The sequence below is a fragment of the Poecilia mexicana genome, unplaced genomic scaffold (genome assembly GCF_051168715.1).
Source record: "Poecilia mexicana isolate PSO_F unplaced genomic scaffold, ASM5116871v1 scaffold_3, whole genome shotgun sequence".
Taxonomy (NCBI): Eukaryota; Metazoa; Chordata; class Actinopteri; order Cyprinodontiformes; family Poeciliidae; genus Poecilia; species Poecilia mexicana.
The window spans coordinates 9,731,640-9,755,627 of NW_028263372.1; the positions used below are offsets into that span (position 1 = coordinate 9,731,640).

The following is a 23,988-nucleotide window of genomic DNA, read 5'->3' on the forward strand; positions in this document are numbered from 1 at the left end:
GAGTTATGTTTCACAGAAAAATCAGTAAGTAGATGAGTGTGAGAATGATGGATTGTGAGTCCATCATTTCATTAGGACGTTGGCCTGGATGATTGGTACGATTTCGTACAGATCATCGAAATCAAAATATCATAATAAAAGTGTGGTATTGATTTGCAATACCACACTTTTCACAGCTGAATTCTTCAGTTTCTCACTCACTACATTTCATTTTGCGCTGCTACAAAGGTTTCATGTATATGGGACAACATGCTCGATAGCGCCGTGTGGTCTGCTGCTCATACTCGACAGGTTCTTGCTATAGCGCCCCATATGGGCAGCTGTTGAAGCTGTAGGAAGTTATTCTGGAGGTTTTGCCCACTTTAAATCACCCTTTATGAAAATTAGCAAAACATTGCATCACATATTCAATTACAGTCCCCATCACAACCACAACGGATTGCTTTATACCATACGTGGGAAGGATATAATTGAGCAGCACTATTGTGAAAATGAACCAAACCAGATTAAGAAGTAAAATTTGTCAACATTTCCTACCAAATCACACCGAGTGCCCCAGGATGTCCTTATATGAAATAATCATCTTCCTAATAGTTGTGAAAAGCCAACAGTTGATAATAAAATGTCGGTGTTAGAGTGCAACTCTTCCTACAATCAAATTAACTTCCTTTTTATCTTGCCAGCTGCTAATATTTCTCTAGAATATTTGCAAACAGGCCACAGCTATCGCTTTAACCCTAAAAACAAAACTAAGATTCTTGATGTTTACGTTTACCAGCCATATTTGGTCAAATGAGTCACAGGAAACCTTCGACTCACACTGGACATTCAGCTGGATCGACGAGTTGGTCATCCCCACCAAGTTCTCGGCGATGCAGGTCAGCTGGAAATTGTTATCGTCTCGGCTGATGTTGAACAGCGTCAGGTTGATGGAGTGGATGTCCGGCCAGTAAACGTTCGACTGTGGAAGCAGATAGAGGGAAGAGATACGGTTAGGTCTCCGAATGAAATACTGCACCGCATATACCATTATACTGCTGGGCTTTAAAATTTTAATTACTTAATTAAAACAAAGGTTAATTATTAATTAGCTAAAATCCGGTTGAAAGAAACAGAATGCAGTCAAGAGGTGTGGACTGGATTAACCCTAACATTGCTAATATCAGTTTAACATCGTGCAACATTTTTACAATGTTCAGAGCAACAACATGGAACGTTTTCACGTCTGTTTCGTCTTCATATAACCACTGTGTATTTTGAGATGGAGTCACAACTTATGGAATAAAAAATACAATAATTATAGCATGCCTGTTTTCACTTATTCACCCTTATCCATTATCTAGCTTTGCTTAAACGCAAAGCCCTGCGGCAGGGAGGCAATTTTTATCTGCAAAGTCACTAAAAACATTAAAGTCATGGATAAAAGCTGCTGTGTAATTTCAGCAGACCGCTGTCTCTTCCTGCTTGCTTAGCTGCAGTTTTCATAACAGCGATGTCCTTGGGGCCTGTGTCAGAGAGCCAGAATAATGGGTCAGCTGTAATATTCTCCACGCAGAGCAGCTCTCTTACAAGGAACGGGCTTGTTGATATCGAGTGTACATCAATATAGTAACCAGGCTATAAAAAGAAGTGGCGTGGCCAATAGGATGTCACCCAGCAGCCTCGGAGCGGTCGGTTGGGGAACTGGCTGTGATCGTTGGGCTTTTATAAGTCTGAAGTGAGCCTTTTTTTGTTGTTTTTTTTTTTTTTGCTTTTTTTGCAGGGCGGGATAGGGAATAGTTTAGGATTTGCAGCAGTAGATTCATTTAGTATAGAGCTGCACGTGTTTAGATCACGCAAATTGTGTGCAATCCAACATTGTACGTCTGTCTGTTTCACAAAGGCATTTCAAATGCTTCTGTCCATTTTTGCAAATCTCCTCCCATTATTTGTTTTTTTTATGCAATGGACTTACAAAGCAGTTTGCACTAAATATATACAAGATCATTTCTTCTGAAGACCTACGGCCACAAACTCAGGAGATTAAATTAGTTACCTATTAAAAAAAATGGGACAAATTCTCATCTTTGTTTATCGCAGTGATGTCCCTGCTTTGATGGATAAAGACTGAACCTGTGCTTAGCGCTCACACACGGTACTGCCATTTGTCAGTGTTTGCTGACAAACGCTTGTCATGTGATCAAGCCGTTTCAGGTCAGCGTTGTCCATCTGGTGGCTCCCAGCCTCAGTCAAGAGATAATGACCAACAGTTCATCTCTAATCAAACATTACAAACAGTTCAAACTCTCACTGACTGACTGTCTGTCTGGTCCAGAGGTAGCTAGCACTGTGCCCGCAAGCATCAGGTCACCCTGAGGGAGCACATGAGCTACCCGCAGGGCAAGTCTGCAACAAAAAGCACTTGACATTCACAATAAAACTAACATATGCTGGAAAAAATATACAGTTCTGGGCCTTCTTTCATATGTTGGATTATTTCTAAAACCTGTTTTAAGCCTCTTGCGGGCCTCACAGAGCAATCAACAAGATTTGCAATTAAGGCTTTCAAGATAAAGTTACTCTTCAAAATACACACGTTTTATAGGGTAGATTTTTGAGCAAAGTGAGTTCCATAACGTTTATTGATATAAACTATTGATGAAGAAATTCCATTAAGTTGGTTGTTTCAAAAACACAACTTAAAGACTGTCTTTAAAATCAAATTCAAGGTTATACATTGGGAATGAAGTGGAGTTTTCTAGAGATTGTATTCAACACCCTATAAGTTGCTTTCAGTTCTTAAAAAGGTTGCTGGTCAAGAGTAGAATAAGGATTGTAAGAAATCCCTGAGAAAATGAGTAAATTATATCTCAATCCTGAAAATACAGTGGGACGTTTATTTGTTTGCAAAAATTATAACTGAATTAAAAAACTGTTTTGCCGTTTTAATCAAACCCCAAACTGGATTTGATGAATGTTATGTCAGCACCTGATAGCGTTAATAGTAGTCTGAGCATATATTTTGTTTGGTTTTAAGTTTATTTTATGCTGTATGCTGCTAATCTGAGCATAAACTTGGCTCCAGAAATGATGTCACAACCAAGAAAAACATCCTCTGGTCCTGAACCACAGAGTTTCCTTATATTTTCATGGCAACCACTGTTGGCCATACGAGTCAATAACCGAAAAAAAAAATGTTCTCAAACAGATATTTCGTGTTACTGATTCAGACACAATCCATCAAAAGTGCTAACAAAGTTTATACCTGCAACTTTTACTCTAAGATTGCATTTCTCTGCAATCTCCAACTTGGGCATTCTTGTTTTGTTTGAGAGGAAATTAAAATTTTTGAGTCCAATAATAAGCCGATTAAATCTGTGTGTTTCTGACCAGGTGTGTGTTGATGGAATGCAGGTCACCGACGGTCCAGTCCACTTCAGGCAGTGGCAGTCTGGATCCGTTGCAGCTCACCGTCACGTTTTCACCCTCCGTCACCAACACGCTGCTGTGGCTCACGCTGATCTCCGGTAAGTCTGCAAGTACCCAGGTGCAAGGCACACAAACACAACAGTATGTGATCAGGTTACCAAGGATGAGCTTTAAGTCTGCATATTTTCCCGATCAGATCAATTAACCTCATTTAATAAATATAATAACTAAGATACTTCAAACGGAGATGGATTCTCACTCACTGTATGAGGCCCTTCAGAGATGAGTCACCACAGGAAGATAAAGTCTACAGCCTCTGTCAGGTTCAACATGCAGCTCGACACATCAGATTCACCCTGTGATCTCTGTCACACCTCCTCCTCTTTCACACGTCACCCTCACCGTGCCCTTTGACCCTCTCCTTCACTTTCCGTTTAGTTCCCGTTTCCCTTCCACCCCTGCTGTTTTCCTTCCCATAGCCCACCTCCGCCCTCGTAAGCCCCTGGTTTTCTTACCACAGCTGTTGATGTGCATGTTGTTCAGCCGAATCTTGGAGGCTCCGTTCATGCAGTACAGCTGCTGCGTGTGAAGCCCCGCCTCTCCCTTCTCCTGCCACAGCTGGATCCAGCGGATGCTGCAGCCGCAGTCGAACACCACGCCGTCCAGACGTCTAGAAGCGCAGGCAGAGGACAGCGCTGTTTGTGGCAATTCCAATGAATGACAACAGGATAGATGTACACAGCACTACCAATGAGCAAAACTCAAAATATGTTAAGGATACGGACAACAAATCATGTTGCATACATTTCCCAGAATGCAAATGAAAGTAGTTTGGCTGGGATTTTAAGAGAACTTAGTAGCAGCTTGTGCTGCCTGAGGCGTCCATCCTTGAGCAGGGCTCAGGGATTGGAAACATTTGTGTCCTTTCATTAGTGCTGCACTACAATCAGGCATATCACAACAACCACCTGCCTGACCGTGTGTTAGGAGCACTTTTGTTGCCAAAGAATCCTAGATCCACCGATACATGAACTCCACTGGATCCCTAAAGGTGTGCTGTTGCATCCGCAATCAAAATGGTAGCAGAAGATCCTTTAAGTCTTGCAAACTGCGACGTGGGCTCTCCACGGATCAGACGTGTTTGGCAGAGTGTGTTATTGTGCTGAAAGACACCACAAGTGTCGAGGTACACCATTCAGTCACGTTTAGGTAAACATGGATGGCAGGATCCACAGTTTCCCACCGAGCATAACCCAAACCATCCTTTAGTCTCTACCAGGTTCCTTTATGTTTAGGGTACAGATGTTCCTGGTGGTGTAATAAAAACTTAAGTCAACATGATGTAGAACAAAATGTGTATCAATAAATCCACGCCAACGTCTTGCATTGCTTTGTGGTTCAGTTCTGATGCCAACAGTTCTATATTTAGCATTTTCAAGGAACATACAAGGTAAACAAAGGGATCCTGATTGGTTCCAACTAGGGCTGAAACGATTCCTCGAATGATTCGAGTACCTCGATTACTAAAATTCCTCGAGGAAAATTTACCTGCCTCGAAGCTTCGTTAATTTATGTTTTATTATTTAGCGCACCGTGTTCCGGCCGGGACTTCATTTGCGTTGCGCGGAGCTCTCACTTCCGCCTCTGAGTTGTTGACAAAAGCTAAGTCTCAGCGGCATACAGTCCAATCTTCAAGATTGGCCCGTGGGGATTTTATTGATCGATGATGATGCCCGACTTTTTATCGTTTTTGGGAAACCAATAAGCATCCTTAAAATGACTGGGGGAATGCCTGGAGTACGGCAGCATTTCTCCTCCGGGGCTGCTGGTTGAAAGCGAACGGCGGGAAGAGCGCTGAGGTGAGCGGATAGACTGAACAGGGCGGGCGGCTGAGTAGCTGATGCTTACCGTGTAAATGTAGCTTTACCGACGAACCGCACAATAAATTTCATATCCCGGTCTGAAGAAACGGGTGGCGGAGCGCATCGTACATGGCTGGTAGATGAGTTTCTGAGTGTGACCAGTGAAGGTGTCGTAAATATCCCGTATTGCTTCCCCCCGTGTTCGTCCCCCGGTCTAACGGTTCGTCAGTCCGCTGGTCTATTTCCTCCCCTCCACCCCATCTTACGTTCGTTCATTCGCCCTCTCCTCCCACTCCAGGCGGCATTTCCCGTATTTTCAAACCCAAAGCGTGACAGGTTAGGTGGCAAGGTGAGTTTAGGGCTGTTGTAAACGAATATTTTAGTAATCGAGTAATCTATCGATTATTCTTACGATTAATCGAGTAATCGGATAAAAAAATAATAATAAAATGAAATATTGGTAAATCTGGCATAATACCGGTGTTACTATCAGATATCAATATCAGTCCAATTTTTCATATTTGAGCATCCCTAACAGTTGCTTTTTTGTAGTTTAGAAAACTAACCTGTAACAATAATAGCTCACTTTCTAAGTTAACCAGAAGAAAAGTTATAGAAAAATCTGAAATTATATTGAATTTAATAACAAAGAGGCAGGCTCACAAATATGCGTATAAAAAATGTCTACAATCCAGCTTTTAGTTTATGTATTCATCTTCAGTGAGTTTAATAGATTAATTAAACTCACCTTGCCACCTAACCTGTCACGCTTTGGGTTTGAAAATACGGGAAATGCCGCCTGGAGTGGGAGGAGAGGGCGAATGAACGAACGTAAGATGGGGTGGAGGAAATAGACCAGCGGACTGACGAACCGTTAGACCGGGGGACGAACACGGGGGGAAGCAATACGGGATATTTACGACACCTTCACTGGTCACACTCAGAAACTCATCTACCAGCCATGTACGATGCGCTCCGCCACCCGTTTCTTCAGGCCGGGATATAAAATTTATTGTGCGGTTCGTCGGTAAAGCTACATTTACACGGTAAGCATCAGCTACTCAGCCGCCCGCCCTGTTCAGGCTATCCGCTCACCTCAGCGCTCTTCCCGCCGTTCGCTTTCAACCAGCAGCCCCGGAGGAGAAATGCTGCCGTACTCCAGGCATTCCCCCAGTCATTTTAAGGATGCTTATTGGTTCCCCAAAAACGATAAAAAGTCGGGCATTATCATCAATCAATAAAATCCCCACGGGCCAATCTTGAAGATTGGACTTTATGCCGCTGAGACTTAGCTTTTGTCAACAACTCAGAGGCGGAAGTGAGAGCTCCGCGCAACGCTAATGAAGTCCCGGCCGGTGTTACGTCAATCCGCGTTTCCCCATCAGATACGGTTCCCCCTTCGTCTTCTTGCCGCTCCGCCCCGCCCACGCGGCAAAATAGGCGCGTGCTCGTGATGAGCACTGAGAAAGCACGCGCTTGTTCAGCGCGCTTGTCTGAGGAACTACGGACACCGTGAAAGCTCAAACAACATGTTTCGGCAAACTTGTCACACTTTCTTCACGTTTTTGCGGGAAACTAATAGTAATAATACTAATAATTATAATAAATATAATAAATATATATGTTATACATATTATAATTATAATACATAATATATGTTATATATATATATATATATATATATATATATATATATATATATATATATATATATATATATATATATGTTGTATATATTATAATTATAATATGTTGTATATATTATAATTATAATAGATAGATAGATAGCATAATGCTATATGAATTAAAAACAGGGCAAAGCAATTTAATGCTCAATATTACCCATCAGATACCGTTTTCCCTGTTTTACAGTGGGGGAACGCTATCTGATGGCCATAAATCTCCCTTCAGATACCGTTTCCTCTGTCTTAAAGTGGGGGAACGCTATCTGATGGCCATATTTCACCCATCAGATACCGTTTCCCCTGTTTTAAAGTGGGGGAACGCTATCTGATGGCCATAAATCTCCCATCAGATACCGTTTCCCCTGTTTTAAAGTGGGGGAACGGTATCTGATGGCCATAAATTTCACATCAGATAACGTTCCCCCTGTTTTACAGTGGGGGAACGGTATCTGATGGAGACATTTCACCCATCAGATAGCATTCCCCCTATGTTAAAATCACCCATCAGATAGCGTTCCCCCTGTTTTACAGTGGGGGAACGCTATCTGATGGCCATAAATCTCCCATCACATACCGTTTCCCCTGTTTTAAAGTGGGGGAACGCTATCTGATGGCCATATTTCACCCATCAGATAGCGTTCACTCTGTTTTACAGTGGGGGAACACTATCTGATGGAGACATTTCACCCATCAGATACCGTTCCCCCTATGTTAAAATCACCCATCAGATAGTGTTCACCCTGTTTTACAGTGGGGGAACACTATCTGATGGAGACATTTCACCCATCAGATAGCGTTCCCCCACTTTAAAACAGGGGAAACGGTATGTGATGGGAGATTTATGGCCATCAGATAGCGTTCCCCCACTGTAAAACAGGGGGAACGCTATCTGATGGGTGATTTTAACATAGGGGGAACGCTATCTGATGGGTGAAATGTCTCCATCAGATACCGTTCCCCCATTGTAAAACAGGGGGAACGTTATCTGATGTGAAATTTATGGCCATCAGATACCGTTCCCCCACTTTAAAACAGGGGAAACGGTATGTGATGGGAGATTTATGGCCATCAGATAGCGTTCCCCCACTGTAAAACAGGGGGAACGCTATCTGATGGGTGATTTTAACATAGGGGGAACGCTATCTGATGGGTGAAATGTCTCCATCAGACACCGTTCCCCCATTGTAAAACAGGGGGAACGTTATCTGATGTGAAATTTATGGCCATCAGATACCGTTCCCCCACTTTAAAACAGGGGAAACGGTATCTGATGGGAGATTTATGGCCATCAGATAGCGTTCCCCCACTTTAAAACAGGGAAACGGTATGTGATGGGAGATTTATGGCCATCAGATAGCGTTCCCCCACTGTAAAACAGGGGGAACGCTATCTGATGGGTGATTTTAACATAGGGGGAACGCTATCTGATGGGTGAAATGTCTCCATCAGATACCGTTCCCCCACTGTAAAACAGGGGGAACGTTATCTGATGTGAAATTTATGGCCATCAGATACCGTTCCCCCACTTTAAAACAGGGGAAACTGTATCTGATGGGAGATTTATGGCCATCAGATAGCGTTCCCCCACTTTAAAACAGGGGAAACGGTATCTGATGGGTGAAATATGGCCATCAGATAGCGTTCCCCCACTTTAAGACAGAGGAAACGGTATCTGAAGGGAGATTTATGGCCATCAGATAGCGTTCCCCCACTGTAAAACAGGGAAAACGGTATCTGATGGGTAATATTGAGCATTAAATTGCTTTGCCCTGTTTTTAATTCATATAGCATTATGCTATCTATCTATCTATTATAATTATAATATATACAACATATTATAAATATATACAACATATATATATATATATATATATATATATATATATATATATATATATAACATATATTATGTATTATAATTATAATATATGTATAAAATATATATTATTTATTATAATCATAATATGTATAACATATATATTTATTATATTTATTATAATTATTAGTATTATTACTATTAGTTTCCCGCAAAAACGTGAAGAAAGTGTGACAAGTTTGCCGAAACATGTTGTTTGAGCTTTCACGGTGTCCGTAGTTCCTCAGACAAGCGCGCCGAACAAGCGCGTGCTTGCCACGCGCGTGCTTTCTCAGTGCTCATCACGAGCACGCGCCTATTTTGCCGCGTGGGCGGGGCGGAGCGGCAAGAAGACGAAGGGGGAACCGTATCTGATGGGGAAACGCGGATTGACGTAACACCGGAACACGGTGCGCTAACTAATAAAACATAAATTAACGAAGCTTCGAGGCAGGTAAATTTTCCTCGAGGAATTTTAGTAATCGAGGTACTCGAATCATTCGAGGAATCGTTTCAGCCCTAGGTGAGTTTAATTAATCTATTAAACTCACTGAAGATGAATACATAAACTAAAAGCTGGATTGTAGACATTTTTTATAAGCATATTTGTGAGCCTGCCTCTTTGTTATTAAATTCAATATAATTTCAGATTTTTCTATAACTTTTCTTCTGGTTAACTTAGAAAGTGAGCTATTATTGTTACAGGTTAGTTTTCTAAACTACAAAAAAGCAACTGTTAGGGATGCTCAAATATGAAAAATTGGACTGATATTGATATCTGATAGTAACACCGGTATTATGCCAGATTTACCAATATTTCATTTTATAATTTTTTTTATCCGATTACTCGATTAATCGTAAGAATAATCGATAGATTACTCGATTACTAAAATATTCGTTTACAACAGCCCTAGTTCCAACACACGTATCTGCAACGTGCGGTTGCAGATATTTTCACACATTTCTATCAACACCAGAATGTCCAGCATGTCAGTTGAATGAGACCACACCACGTCTTCACTCCTTGTGTACATCATTGAGTCTTGCCAGCACATGACCACTGCTGATGTTTGAACACCCCAGAAGGACTGCAGTTATGGACACGCCCAGTCCATTTCATTTTGTTATTACAGTTTGGTCACACTTAAATCCTCCAGATTTCACTTTTTTGTGCTTCTAATGCAACAAGTTGGACTACAGAAATGTTCACTTGTGTTCTCCTATATCCCACATACTAAGAGATGTCATTATCAAGAGGATCAGTGATATTCACTCCACCTATTATAATATTAGGCCTGCCACACCAAGACTGTTATTAGGCCCCATCTGGGCATAACTTTGAAAACTTTAACCAGTCTGTATTTGACCTGCTTGTAAGCATCATGTAGCCACTTCTGAACTCTGTGTTGTTAGCTTTCACCTTGGAAAGCTAACAATACTTGCTGGAGGCGCGTCTGGGTGTGTGGTTGTCCCCACTATCCTTCACTCCGCAGAGGGTCAAGTCAGTTCAGATAGATATCTCAGTAGACGAAGCCACAGATTTCAGAGGGAATTTTGGAAGTGTGATTTGTTTTATACTCATCTCATTCAGCACATTGGGGTTGTTCACAAACAGGTTTGTTATTTTCAACTCCTGATAGTAAGCTAACTGTGCTTCATGTTTTAATAACTGTCTTTACTTACATTGTCATGTAAGCAAGGCAAATACGTTTCCCATCAGGTTAAAAGAACCAGCGGTCACCTGGAGTTTAGTTACTGAAACACACATGCACAACACACAGTTTGCATCAGCAGAAAAAAAGTTACTATTGTGGCACTACAATTAAATTAGCTGATTTTCATAAGCCTTTTCTTAATTAGTTTTCTTCAGGTAACCTGATGTTTGCCTCGGCAATTAAAAACATTATTTGCAAATAATAATTTCTCAAGGTCTTAAGGTAAAGTTAGCTACTCTTGCAGTTACATAAGTTCTGTTTCTTGTATGACTCTTCACAGCAATGAAATGCCTCAATTCTAACAAATGTTACTGTTTCAAGGGAATAAAATCAAAATAAGTTGACTGTGCAGTTATGGATGCAGTCATGGGAAAAGGACATACAAGTGTGTGTGAACACATGACCAAGAAGAAAGAAAACACCAGCAATGACCATAAAGTAGTAACAATTCCTCATATCATTCGAGGAGTCCACCATTCTACAGTGAGAATGCAACAGTAGAAAGTTGTAGTCAATTACAAGAAAGTTTTCCCCAAAGATAAACTGGAAACCCAGATATTGCAATGTTACAAGACACTGCCAAGTCAAAATCTTCATGTCAGACTCTACAGGATTCAGCTAGATGGTAAAGAAAACGTATGAATTATAAGAAACGGTTGCATTTAATCTCTACAGAATATTGTATACATTTTTAAAATAGCTTTTTTTTTGGCATCAGGACACTTTTGTGACCAAAGAGTAGATGTTATACCATAATGCACAGTAAGATGCTTGGAGTAAAACATGGAAGAGAAGGAATGGTGACTTGGGTTTGTTTTGAAGCCACAGGAGTTGAACCTCTTGCAGTCAATGAGCCAACCAAGCGCCCAACTAGAGTATCCAGGAGTCTTTGCATTATCAGTAGCAACATAGTACTCAAAATAGAATCAAATCTATAACAACAAAAATTCAAGATTCTCAGTCAAAGTCCAGAACTAGTGCTGACTCAGATTAAATGTTTCTCAATAAACAATCCAATCATGTAAAGAATGGTAGGTCAAGGGTCAGCAACAATCATGTTGAATAATGTCAAGACTGTACCACAATTAATGGAAATGTCAAAGAGTCTGAAAACTAAACTACAGTAAATACTCTAAACTGGCTTCACAGATTTAGGTTTTCTCATAGTTTCTAATAACTGGATCTACTCTATCAGTCACAATCAGCACAGGCCGTCAACGTCAGGCTGCTTTAGCACCAGACAAGTATCACTAGTTTCCCTTATTCAAAAATTTAATTTTCAGTCCAACGTACAGCAGACACCCGCATTTTTCAACTTGGCACACCACCTTTGCATTTTGCATGCGCTCCATTTGGAGGTTCTGATTGGCGAATTTTGTCAAAATGAATGCCAGTCCAAATCTCCTTGAGAGAGGTCAATAAGATATTGCAGAAAGCCTGAATAATGCATGAGCAGCATCCAGTGTGCTTTATGAAGTCATGGGAATGGAGTCCCACAGGTGGTTCGCACTTATTACCAGCTTTTCTGTAGAGCTGATTATTTAGAAGAGCAGAGTGTCTGTCACTATATGACAACTTTGTCTCAAAACTCTCTGCACTTGCCAGATCGGTCCGTTATGTACTTCCACAGGAAACTAATTAATGGTCTCAGTGCCTGAAATAATGGCCAATTTAGTTGCTTTCCAAACAATTTTGGACAAGTTGCATTTATAGTTAGGTTCCTAGTGCATCAAGGTATTCTGAACACCAATAACATAGTGATAGTTATTCTACCCATATATGGCCATATTTATAATTTTCCTTAAATTCATTGATTGATCATATCGTTTGTTCCTGATCATTTATTCTGTATCCCAGCATTCTAAGTGACTGTCGCCCCACAGGGGGCGTATGCAGTGATTAAAATATTTGCAATAGTAAGTAGAGCACTTATGTAGCACAGCATGAAATGGGTCACAACTGTTTGGATCATCAGAAATGAAGTCACTTTAATGTGAGCTGAAGAGAGCATTTAATTCTTTTACATGTCTGTAAATGAACCATCTCTCTCTGGGGTCAGAAAATATTATTGTATTGCAATGTGTACAGGAAAATGTGATTGGTTGCATGTATTAACAGCAACACATTGTGTAAGTTACAGTCTCTACACCACATTGAAGGTTTTTCTATCCAGGTCAGTTTTATTCTGTATAGCAGGCTCTTTCATAAAACTCCAGCTGATTTTTTTATATTTTATCTGTGTGTTTTTCAGTTATTTCCCCTGTTATTTGTTGGATTGGATCCAACAAAACAGAGGTTAAATTATTCAGGAGGACTGTTTACTAATTGGGTGAGTTTTTAAGGCAGTCGGTTGTACTCGATTTAATCTGAAGGGGTATCAAAGTAAACGGAGCTGGAAACAATGGCACACTTTGCCATACTTAACATGGTGTCCTAATTTTTTTTCCCCACATTACTGTAGAGGTCTTTCTTTTCTTTTCCTGGATGGTTTGGGGAAGACAAGTACCTCCCTTTATGACAAGCAGAAGAACATTTCAAGGTTAAAGGTTTTCAGTTAACGCTGAGCGTGCAAACCACGAGGGAATGAACTCACTGGAGCAGCAAGGCTCAGGCTTTCCCTGTTCTGCTGTAATTATGGTGATTATTAATAATAGCCGCCACCTTCACACATTAGCCATGTTGCCTCTAGGCTGAGCTGATTGGCACCTGTACTGGGACAAATACTTTGGTTAAATAAGAAAACCTTGTGGCCCTGCAGCCAGCTGGTGAGGTGCAGCGAGACATTTGTGAGGCTTTGGTGTTACAGGAATGAGACCGGAAAAAAAAAAAGAAAGAAAGATTTCTGACCGGCAGCTGGAAGTTGATGCATGTCTGAAGGAGAATATTTTGGGATTTATAAGGCACAAACACAATTATGAGTATGGCCAACACAAAGAGCGGGCTCCATGGTGTTTCCCGAACGCTAGCTAACAATCCACCCTGCTACTACAGAGGGGAGGCAGCGCTCACCACCAGAGGCTGTTTCTGGGATGTGTACACACAGGTGCTCCAGCTTAGCAACCGTGCATCACAAAGAACTGCAGTGGTGTTCGTGAGCTTTGATCTCAGCTTGAACGCGCCGCTTACTTTCTCAGTGCTATTATCAGGAATTATCTAAAATCCTGGGTGTTTAATGGAACTTTTGATATAAATGTTAACACATTTCCAAAATTTGAGAGTTTGATCATCGTGACGGGAGGCGCAAGTGATGTCTTGTAATCTTTTGGATGTTGTCATGCTTTGATAGGAAGATACTTGGCTGGAAATAATTAATTAAGATATTTACCGTCAAATGAATCACATCCAGCACAGAAGGTTTCGCTTTACATAAAGCACACATTTTCATGTGTTGACAATGATCTGCAAAATATTCTGGAAAAATAGATGCTTCTTGTACAGTAAGAGAAGATCTACACCACACACCAATCCAAACACCACCATGTATACAAAAAAATAAAAACAGTGAATGATACTGCAACACAGCATTTGCAGCACCACAGTGTGATTCAGTACTTAACAGGTCAGCAGTTTTCCAGAGAATATTTAAAAAAGCATATAGCAATCCTTTAAACACCTAGAGGTCCAGCATTAATAGATCAACAGCTTATTCTACTAAACAATGTTTGCAATCTTACAAATATGGCATTTTGAAAGATACTTTGGTCTAAAAATGATGAAATAAGGGAAGTGTGACAGGAAATATAAAGTCTTGCCTTATATTTAATGTATATGTGGCACTTTCAATAAACTCTCATTCTGATTTGTATACAGAGTATGATGGTGTGGAATTCACAGTATTCTGCTCATGACCAGGTACTTTACTTTTTTGAGACGTTGCCATATCATTTTAATGTTTTTGGCTGAATTAAAGAATTCTGGGGATGAATCTGACTTGAATAAAAGGCAGTGGGAACCTCCAGTTTCAGGCATCCACCCTCACAAGTCAAATGAACTCTCTGCATAGTGCCTAATGAGATGAAGCAATGTTATTGAGTCAGTGAGTATTGTGGGCATCTGTGAAGCAGTGCCGTGCAGTTTACTCCTGCTGTAATTTTTTAACTTTCACAATAAATCTGCAGCAGATGGGTTTACTGTGGTGATCAAATTGTGTAGGAAATAGTCTTAAATTTGTAGAAATGTGGTGTAGGGGAATTGCTTTCCTGTGGTATCATCTACCCTGACGCTATTGAAATGAAACACTGGCACAAAACAGTACAAGGAGGATAAAAATGTCATTAGCAAGATATATAAATTGCTACAAATTGCAATAGCAATAAATTGATCCAAGAATATGGTTATGCTGATTCATATAGCAACTCTTAAAATACTTGATAGGTACAATCATAATATTTTCATAATAGTTTTTTAAGATTCTTAAGTCCAAAAAAAGGCAATTAGTTAAGGTTTGGATCCAGAGTAACGAGAAATGTATTGATACTTTGTAAAGCAACCATTAACCAAGTCAACTCCAAAATGCTGTTGAAAAATCAGTTCATGACTCTTTTCAGTTAAAAAACATAAGACAGCATCTGATTCCTCATTTCTAACTTAACAGTTCAGTACATGACACGGCTCTACCCAGCTACTGAAAAACAAAACTGCAAATCAGATGCCAAGTATCACTGAAAGGAAAAACAGCATCTTAGTTGTCCTAATTCACACTGTGGTAATCAGACATTAAAATGTCTTGCTGCACGATATACTTCATACTGTTCATATTTATGTTTTTTTGGGGGGGAGGGAAGGATTTATTGAGTTGATAGCATTTACAAAAAAAGCATTTTCTGGTCACAGTCTTTCAATAGTTTACATTTCTGAGTGAATGTCTAGTTTTAGAGATAATGTCTTGTTGTCCTAACAACCTAAGGAGATGAATGGAGTGGAAACTGGGTAAGTTGTGATTTTCCTACAGTTCTGTGCCTGACTAGAAGGAATCTGCAATGATAATACTGACTTCAGTTCCACGGTTTGCTTGTGCCTAGAGAACGGCTGATTCAGATTCAAGGCTGATCGATTGGGGCATCTCTAGCTGTGTCAGCAACATTGACGTAAGCGAGACTGCTGCTTCCAAACTATAAGTAGATCAAGTCTCTGAGCTTTAGCCTTTTAGCACTGATTTAAAAGTTAAAGGCACATTTAGCTCCCCGAGAGGTTTTCTGGCACCTTCCTATAGGGGTATCATGCTACAAGCCTTTTGTAGTTCACACTTTTCTCACTTTCTTGCACCGTCTTATCATGCAGGGGAGGGAAACAAATTCATAATTGATGACACTGTGGCTCAAAAGAAGGAGGCTGACACAGCACAGACAGCAAGGAAGGAAGAACCGACTGAAGTTTCTAGAGAACTGAAAAGGACAGTGAGCACCGACCACTGTGAATAACCAATTGGTGCATTCATTTATCCCCTGGCTCCAGAGATACAACAGTGCCAAAGTAGCTGGGTTCCACTCAGCACTGTGCTACATTTATACATCACCATGTGTTGATGCTATTTGCCCATTAAAGAACTATATGTTACTGGTTTTGACTTGCCTTTAAATTCTCCATACTCTAACTTATCAGTGATACACATGTACATTTATTTAATGAATACTTCATTGGGTTTGTTTATAAATACATTCCATTTATATTTTAAAATGGCAAACAAATCGAGTAGTAATATCTACTTCATGTACAAATAAGTTTTAGAATGACATATGTCCATCTGTCTTCTGTTCTTATAACTGCAAGTATTTTTAAAATGTAAAAGCTGTTATGATTAATTGCATATGCAGCTCTAATGAACAAAGTCTCATTGCATGGCAACAGTTTTTCTTCAATCCCTTCACAAAGGTACACAGTTGTGTGGTAAACTAAATAAAGCCACATTTTCCTTAGCAACAATAAAACAACATCAAAAGCTCAATCTCTCATCTTTGCAGATTTTCTTTTGCAGTTGTGCGTTTTGCTGTTTTGGAAAAGTTTTGATTAACCAACTATTATAATGACACAATATAATTTTTAATTTATCTAAACAGTTTCTCCATTTGAGTGCTAAACTACAGTATGCCATGCTGTTTTTTTGAATAATTTGCCACGCTCTACCAGAGTTGTTTAGTGGCACCGGAGCAAAAATAGAAGTGACGCTTTCACACAGAAAATACTTATTACACACAAAGTGATGGTAAAACAGAAGCACGCCGTCAGTTAATTGGGTTTTACCAAATAGATGACTGAAACATTGGCAAGTAAAAAAAAAAAAAACTTGGCAAAGTGTTTAAGGATTTAACCCTTAGCTACAAAACCAATACACCTTAGATTTCACCATCATTTCACAAAAAGAACAAAATGTTAATTATACCTTTGTTGTAACAATGCTTCTTGGTAAAAACAAAAATTGTATTTTTTGGAAAGCCTGTTTATTTCCCCTCTTAACGGTGCTGGTTTTGTTAGGAAAATGCATTTGTAGGATTTTTCATCAGTCCCACCTATGAAAAAAAATGGCCATATTCTTCTTGCCAATGCAGAATAGCTTATTCACAGCAGCTACAGTCTACAGCTTACAGATCTGTGTTCTTTCATTCTTCATCACACAAGATTAAAAACTGCTAAGAGTGTCAGACCAGGAGTCCCAAGCCGTGGTTCAACTCTAGTCCAAGTACGTCGTCTTTTACTTTTGCAACTTCATTCCAATTTGAGTCAGAGTTTCAAACTTGAGATGTCATCCTTGTATTAAGTTAATACAAAAAAATAAATTGTAAAATTATATGTATATGCCTGTATAGTAAAGATCAGCATATAGATCCTGGGGCATGGGGGGATGTGATATAATCTGAATCCTGGAAATTGTTGGTAAGCAGTAGCAAACGCTGTTAGCCAATCCTGGGTAATGAAATTTCAGCTAAAATAAGGAGTTTTATGCAATAAAAGCACATTTACATTTTATCTAAACATCTAATTTTAAATGTAGTCTACCTATTGCAGCACAACTGAAAGTTAAGTTAGTATTCAATGACAAAAAATAGATATGCAAGTATAAGGGTCTGTTTCTATTAGCTTATTTTTCCTGCACTGAAGCTGCTGTATTAACACACATCAATAAAACTGTGATTCTGCTGGTCCATTGATATTTTTATTGTTATTGTTGTAGCTTAGAAAAAGATACGGCCGAGACGCCACACCATTCGATTGTATCACAGCGTCTTTGAGCAGTGGAGAGACAAACAGACACAGATTTATTCAAAAGTAATGGGTTTAATAAACAGATGCTGCCAGGAGCTGGCACACATCTGCTGCACTGTTGCTTTCCTTCCACCAGCACCACCAAATTATGTTCACTTTTCACTGAGCAGCAGGAGGCTGACACATCAGAATTTGGACAAAGAATGGGTTTTAATCAATCTGGGGCAAATTCAGTAAGAATAAAGAAAGTAAGCTCAGTCAATGACAGATATGCATCACGTGATCAAGTCAAGCAGTCAAATTCACAAAATGTTGCTTTTTTCCAATTCCTTTTTTTTTTAAATTGTAATTGATTGAGCACACAATCAGTTGTTTCAAGGTGCAATTGTTTTCATGCAGCAAAATAATGAAGAAATCATACTTTGCTGGATCTATCCATGTCTGATTTCTTTGCCTGATTTTTTTTTTATGCTTATCCACAGGAAACACCTGCACTGCATTCATAGGAGCAGAGGAAGCTTGTGTTGGTTCAGAGATGACTGTGGGTAGGGGTAAACAAAGAACAGGAGGCAAGGATTTTAGCTTTCTATTTTTAAATATTTCAGCAAATGCTCTGCTGTCACTGTTACTTATCTCGCCATGTATGTTAGCATCTCAGTAAAGATGTTGTAGATAAATGGAAGTTCAAATTACAAGCCTGTTCCCTTTTGGAAGAAGGTTTGTTGCTGCCTGTTTCGTACCGTGTGTGCATACATGGATGAAGGGTGTGGGATTCACACTGATTGACTCCATGATAACAATATGTTCCTTTTGCTATGTCATGTTATTTTTTTAAGTTATGCTTTTTATATTTAAAGCTTAAACAAGGTTTATCGCTCTAAGTGCCCCTGTGGTCAAATCATTGACTATTATCTTAATTTTTCAGATAATAGTGTGGGCTTCTGACAGCTCCAAGATTTCTAAATATAGACTTGAATTGAATCTTCATCAGCACAGACAGAGCATCTGCATAGCATCACAGAAGGTAAAATAACATTATGAATGGACTATTTATGGGTAGTGCAGTTTAGACAACATAAACTGACCAGGTGTCACAGGTCAATGTGGCAACATCTGTTGATTTTCTTGTGATAAATTAAAATGGAAAATGTCTTCAGGTTACTTTTACCATTGTCCAAAATTAAGGTTAAATATCCAGGCCTTGATAACACTAGGCCTGTGGTTTTTTATTATTATTATTTTTCAGTTGTGGTCTTCATGTCACTTCAAATATGTTCAAAAAAGCATGATGATTACTAATTGAAACTGTACTTGACATTTCAGGGACACCATACAGAAAAGCTGGCTCTATATATACCTTTAAGTTCTGGAAGCTAACCAAGCGCTTTGCTGCCACCCTGAAGACTAGAATTAAAAAGTACCACTTTAGCCTAAGTTTTGAAATCGGGTAACATTTCTCTAGAAGTCAGCAAAACTCTCTGAACAAGGGGTTTCCTGATCCCGCAAGAACTTGTTTCAGTGGTAGGAAATCTCAAAGCATGCACTCCTTCTGCACCGGTCTGTGAGCCATAACTCTAACTTCCTGTCAGCTCCCGGGTCACAAATGATGCTCTGTTGGGAATTTTTTTCCTTGACTGATTGATTGAATTACATCAACAATGTAATCTGGGTGTAAAGTTAAAAATGTCTGTGCATCTGCACTATGTGGTCGGGTGTGTGAATTGTAATCTCTCAAAATGACACATGGTCTTCAGATTTTGCTGTCACTGTTTTGAAAAACTAGCCAAAAATAGAAAATATTCAGTTAACGCCACCTCTGTTGTAATGGGCACAATGAGTAATTGAGAGGAGCTTTCTATCTAAAGCGACATAAAAGCAGACTAATTTTTTTCAGCAGATTTGAGGCAAGCTTATTGAGTAATAGATTTTAAATGGGAAAGGAAAAAAACATTTTTGCCATTGGCATCCACCCATCTGTTACTTTGTTTATGTGCACATATACAAATGGTCTTTTTTTAGTTGGAAAGTAGTGACGTCTAATTATTTCATGTGTAGTTTCTGTATCTTCTTTAAAGTAGTTTTAATCTTTATAAAGCTAATGTGTGGCTAATTTTAACTTCTTAAATTAGCGTTGGACTGCTTCTTAAGAAATAAACTTTAGTAATTTACCTGTCACATTGCCCCTATCAAGTTCGGCAGATCATTCCTCCATTAAGTGCAGATTACTGGTTTGATCGGTTCATGTGTCAGACGCCTTCAGAAAAACAATCCATCTTGCGGCAGGGGACATAAATGTTTGACTGTGCGTTGGCTGCTGCATTGTGGATAAAAGAGACACCAACAGAATGAAGAGATTCGCTATGCACATCGCCTCGGGTGGATTGTGCCAGTTGCTAAAGAAGGAGACAATTTTTTTTTTCTTCCCATTTCTTTCTCAAGACCAGAATAAGCTTCCTCGAAAACTGACACTTTGGCTGAATGCTGCTAACTCTGCTACAAGTAATCTCCAATAATATCACCCTGGAAGCTGCAGTGGCACATTTCACATTTAGCATTTATCCCCCTCCCCTCCCCCTCCGTTTTTACCCCCTGCCAACGTGCTCTGGCTTCCCCTTGGCAGAGCTGTGCAGCACTCTGCAGTACCTGCAGTTGCTCAGCTAAAGGGCAAACAGACAAAGAGGCAGAGGCGATTATCTGTGTCTCATCCAGAGGCAGCACACAGCAGTCATCTATTATGGAGTCTCCATGTGATGTTGGAGCCTTTCACAGGAGCCACAAAAGACTTGAGATTATTGAGATTCCCCTGATAGCTTTGCCATTGTTAGCGATATTAATATATTGCAGCGAGTGTGAAATATCTGTGCAGCGAACCTGCAAAACAAAGCAACTGTTGTGCAGTTGCACTCCGCGAGCGCTCGGCAAATACAACCTGATAAACTTGAAGCAGTGACTTACACAGAGTCATGTAAACCAACTCCTTTTGACTTTCAGCTGCTGTCACACGTGCTCAGGTTGTAATGAGCCGGTTGTATTTGTCCAAACAAAGATACTTTTTGGTTTTCACAAATCTTCAATGGTGTTTAAAAAGATCATAATCAATGCACATTAAAACTGGTCCAGTGTTTTTGTAGTTCTCCAACTGTGCTTTTAGTAATTTATTCTCCATGTAAATTGCAAAGTTTTGGTTCAGTCAGTTCAAGTGTTTAAAATGTGAACTCCAGCTACTCAGCTGCACACTACATTCTTTAAATAAAAGTGTGAAAACGTTTTATTTAGAGCCAGCACAAAACACATGTAACTTAATTGCTTCTGGCTAACACTGTTAACAATGACTAGTCTTTTTAAAAAGTCTTTTTAAAATATTCTTCTTGCTGTGTCTCCAATTAAATGAGAGGGTAAGAAGATCTTATTATTTTACACTTAAATACTGCCGTAGTTCTTATGAAATCAAAGTCTATTGTATGAAATTCTATTTACTTGCTAAATCAGCCAATGAAACTGCATGGGAGGGTGAATCAGATCAGTTTTTAAGACTTCTATATTTAAGTAGAAAAAGGAAGATCCTGAATTGTCCTGCCGTTTGGTGCAGTTGACAGACTGCTTATCTGTTCGCCAACAACCCACAGTTACATAAACACTGAAGAAGCCTCAGCCATTTTTAAATTATTCAACTGGTGTCATTTTGGAGGCTTGGAGAAAAGAAACATGACAGGGTGGCAGAAAAGATATAAATGATTTGTAAGCTCTGTGAGAATACTGTGACTGGCTGTTAGCTGCTACTTGAAAGAGGCAACCCTTCTTTTGTTTTCTTGACTATTCGTAATGTGTTTATTCCCATCTAATCACAGGAAATGTAAAATACTAATACAGGTCATACATGAATTGAATAATTCTATTCTTAGCAGAAAACTAGAAATTCACAGTTTGAGTCAAATAAAGGTTTTATTCTTATTGGTAAAAATATAATTTTTTAACTGTTGTTTTTTTTTTATTATTAGAAGTACATCAAATTACACCAAGTGCTCAATTCTGGATTGAGTTTACACTGACTGCTGATTCTTTGTAACATGTTTTATGTATTTAAAAAAAAAGAAGAAATTTGTTAGTTTCCCACAGAAATAGCTAAAATCTTCTTTTGCTCTCGTTAGCTGGTGTATTGTTCTACCTCTAGCAATAACCCAAAATATCCCCCTTGAAATCCAATCAGTTGGCATCTTTAGCTATTTTGTAACTCTAGAGTTGTCAGCTACAAGCATATAAACAACAGGGTATCAAGGTTAAAGTATACACCTTCATATCCAGCATTCATAATGGCTTACTCTCATCTCAGCATACAAAATTATGTGCTGAGAGAAAACTTCAGCTTGTGCCACTAGACCTCATTACAGCCTGAGTGCTCAGTGTTTTAGCTTGTGAATCAAAATCATGCAAAAGCACATAGTGCAATGCACTATTATACTATTAGAGGCAGTTAAAAAAAATCTAACTCCACTTTATTAATTGCTACACACCAGTTTTGATTGAATGAAACATGTTTTACAGCAAGTTAATTATGTGTAAAGTAGAAGTTTAAAGCAGAAAAGGCTTCTTACAGCTCCTAACAAGAACAATCAGCGCCTCTTTGATAAAACAGCCAATTGTTTGATAGCGGTGATTTCAGTTGAGACGAAATGCCTTTTTCCCCCCTCTGCTCACTCTCTTTTTGGTCTCCATGTTTGAAATGTATTAGTTAGAGGTTTTTCAACTATAATTGGTATGTGCCACAATGCGCACACAACTTTCTGCCTTTATTTTATTCAATCCATTTAATACAAAACAATTTAAAAAAATAGTGGGAGTAATTATAAAGAACCTTGAATTAACTGGAATGAAGCACAATGAATTCATGAGTGAAGGGATTGTCGTTTAAAGCTCAGAAAAGGAGCCGCGGTGTAATTCCGGGTGTACAAATCGCTTCACACTCATCACAGGTAACCGTCACCGACGCATTGCCGCTTTTAAATTGGCTCTTTTTATTTGCAGACTCACAAAAAAAAATTACATAAAGCAATGCAATTATAGTCGCACTGCCAAGAGTGACTGAGATAACATGAGTAAGAGTCACTGTGATGGCGAAGGGCTATGCACTCTTTTTGTCACATAATATGGAAATTATTTCAGCGGGTTTGATCTCCCTGAATTTGCATAATGTCTGTGTGGCTGAGCAGCATGGGTGGATACTCATCACCTGATACTATATTTTGAGTTATTCTAATAATTAAAGGCAATAGCTTCCCTTCTGTCTGTGCTTTATTTGGCCTGATTGAGCGATTGACATTACCGTGCTAATACGGCACCGAGCGAACACACATACATGGCGAGGAGGATAATGATGTCGGGGCGGCACCGCACACTCTGCCCGTGATGGAGTGACTCATTTCCCATTAGCGGGGCCTGATTCCACATGGTTTCCTTCTTGCATAATGCCCCGACGACCGTCTGTGCCGCCACGCCGCTCCGACTGACACCTCTTAACCAAACACACGAAATGGAATAGACACGAAGCCTCGCTGCTCATTGGCATTCAGGAGGAATCGCCCTCGCCCTGCTTTTCATGTAGGACAACAAAGGCACCATTTGTGCACATCTGAAACGTCGCTTCAAGAAACAGGACAGTGTCGAAGAAGGGGGGGGAGAAAAACTATAAAAAATGGAGGGATGTCAGCCATTTCAGTTAGCTCCACATAACGAAGACAGTAATTTCAGCTCATTTCTGCTGGGTTATAGAGAGCTCTGAAAAGTTTTAAATAAGGCCAGAATGTCCTGATCTTGTCTTTCCCCCACACATACAAGTGAAAGAGTGCCTTACCACAGTCATATTGAAAAATTTAGGAATTCCCCATTAAATATTGAGTTTCTTTTGCAAGAAATGTTCACAGAATGAGTTCTAATCTCATTAGAAGATCTAAATGGACATGCGTTTTCCAGCTAAATTTCCTGGTACATTTTGGATCATGTCCAAACGTTTCAATTTTATCTGTCCAAAGACAATTACTTCAGAAGTCCAGCTCTTTGTCCATGTTATCTCTGCAAAATGTTACTCTGAAATTATTTTTTTCTCAGCAAACAAAAGGTTTCCCACTTGTAGACCCCCCATGATAGTTAAATTTGTACATTTCCTTTCAAATTATAGAGGCATTCACTTTGTGTCATCAGTACAAAGAGCTCCCTCTGGGGGTTCTGAGATGACATTTTAGGGATTGTGGAGACTTCTTTTACCATCT

General features: G+C 39.5%; 1 protein-coding gene across 1 annotated transcript in view; it reads right to left on the bottom strand.

Moving 5' to 3' along the window:
* Window positions 1–23,988, bottom strand: part of ntrk3b (neurotrophic tyrosine kinase, receptor, type 3b) — a 116,382-nt gene that overhangs the window by 20,832 nt on the left and 71,562 nt on the right. Inside the window, exons 4-6 of the mRNA XM_088004612.1 lie at window positions 3,924–4,078; window positions 3,370–3,512; window positions 820–961 (exon numbers count right to left, since the gene is read on the bottom strand). Of these exons, the coding sequence (XP_087860738.1) occupies window positions 820–961; window positions 3,370–3,512; window positions 3,924–4,078 (440 nt within the window). The remainder of the gene's footprint in view (window positions 1–819; window positions 962–3,369; window positions 3,513–3,923; window positions 4,079–23,988) is intronic.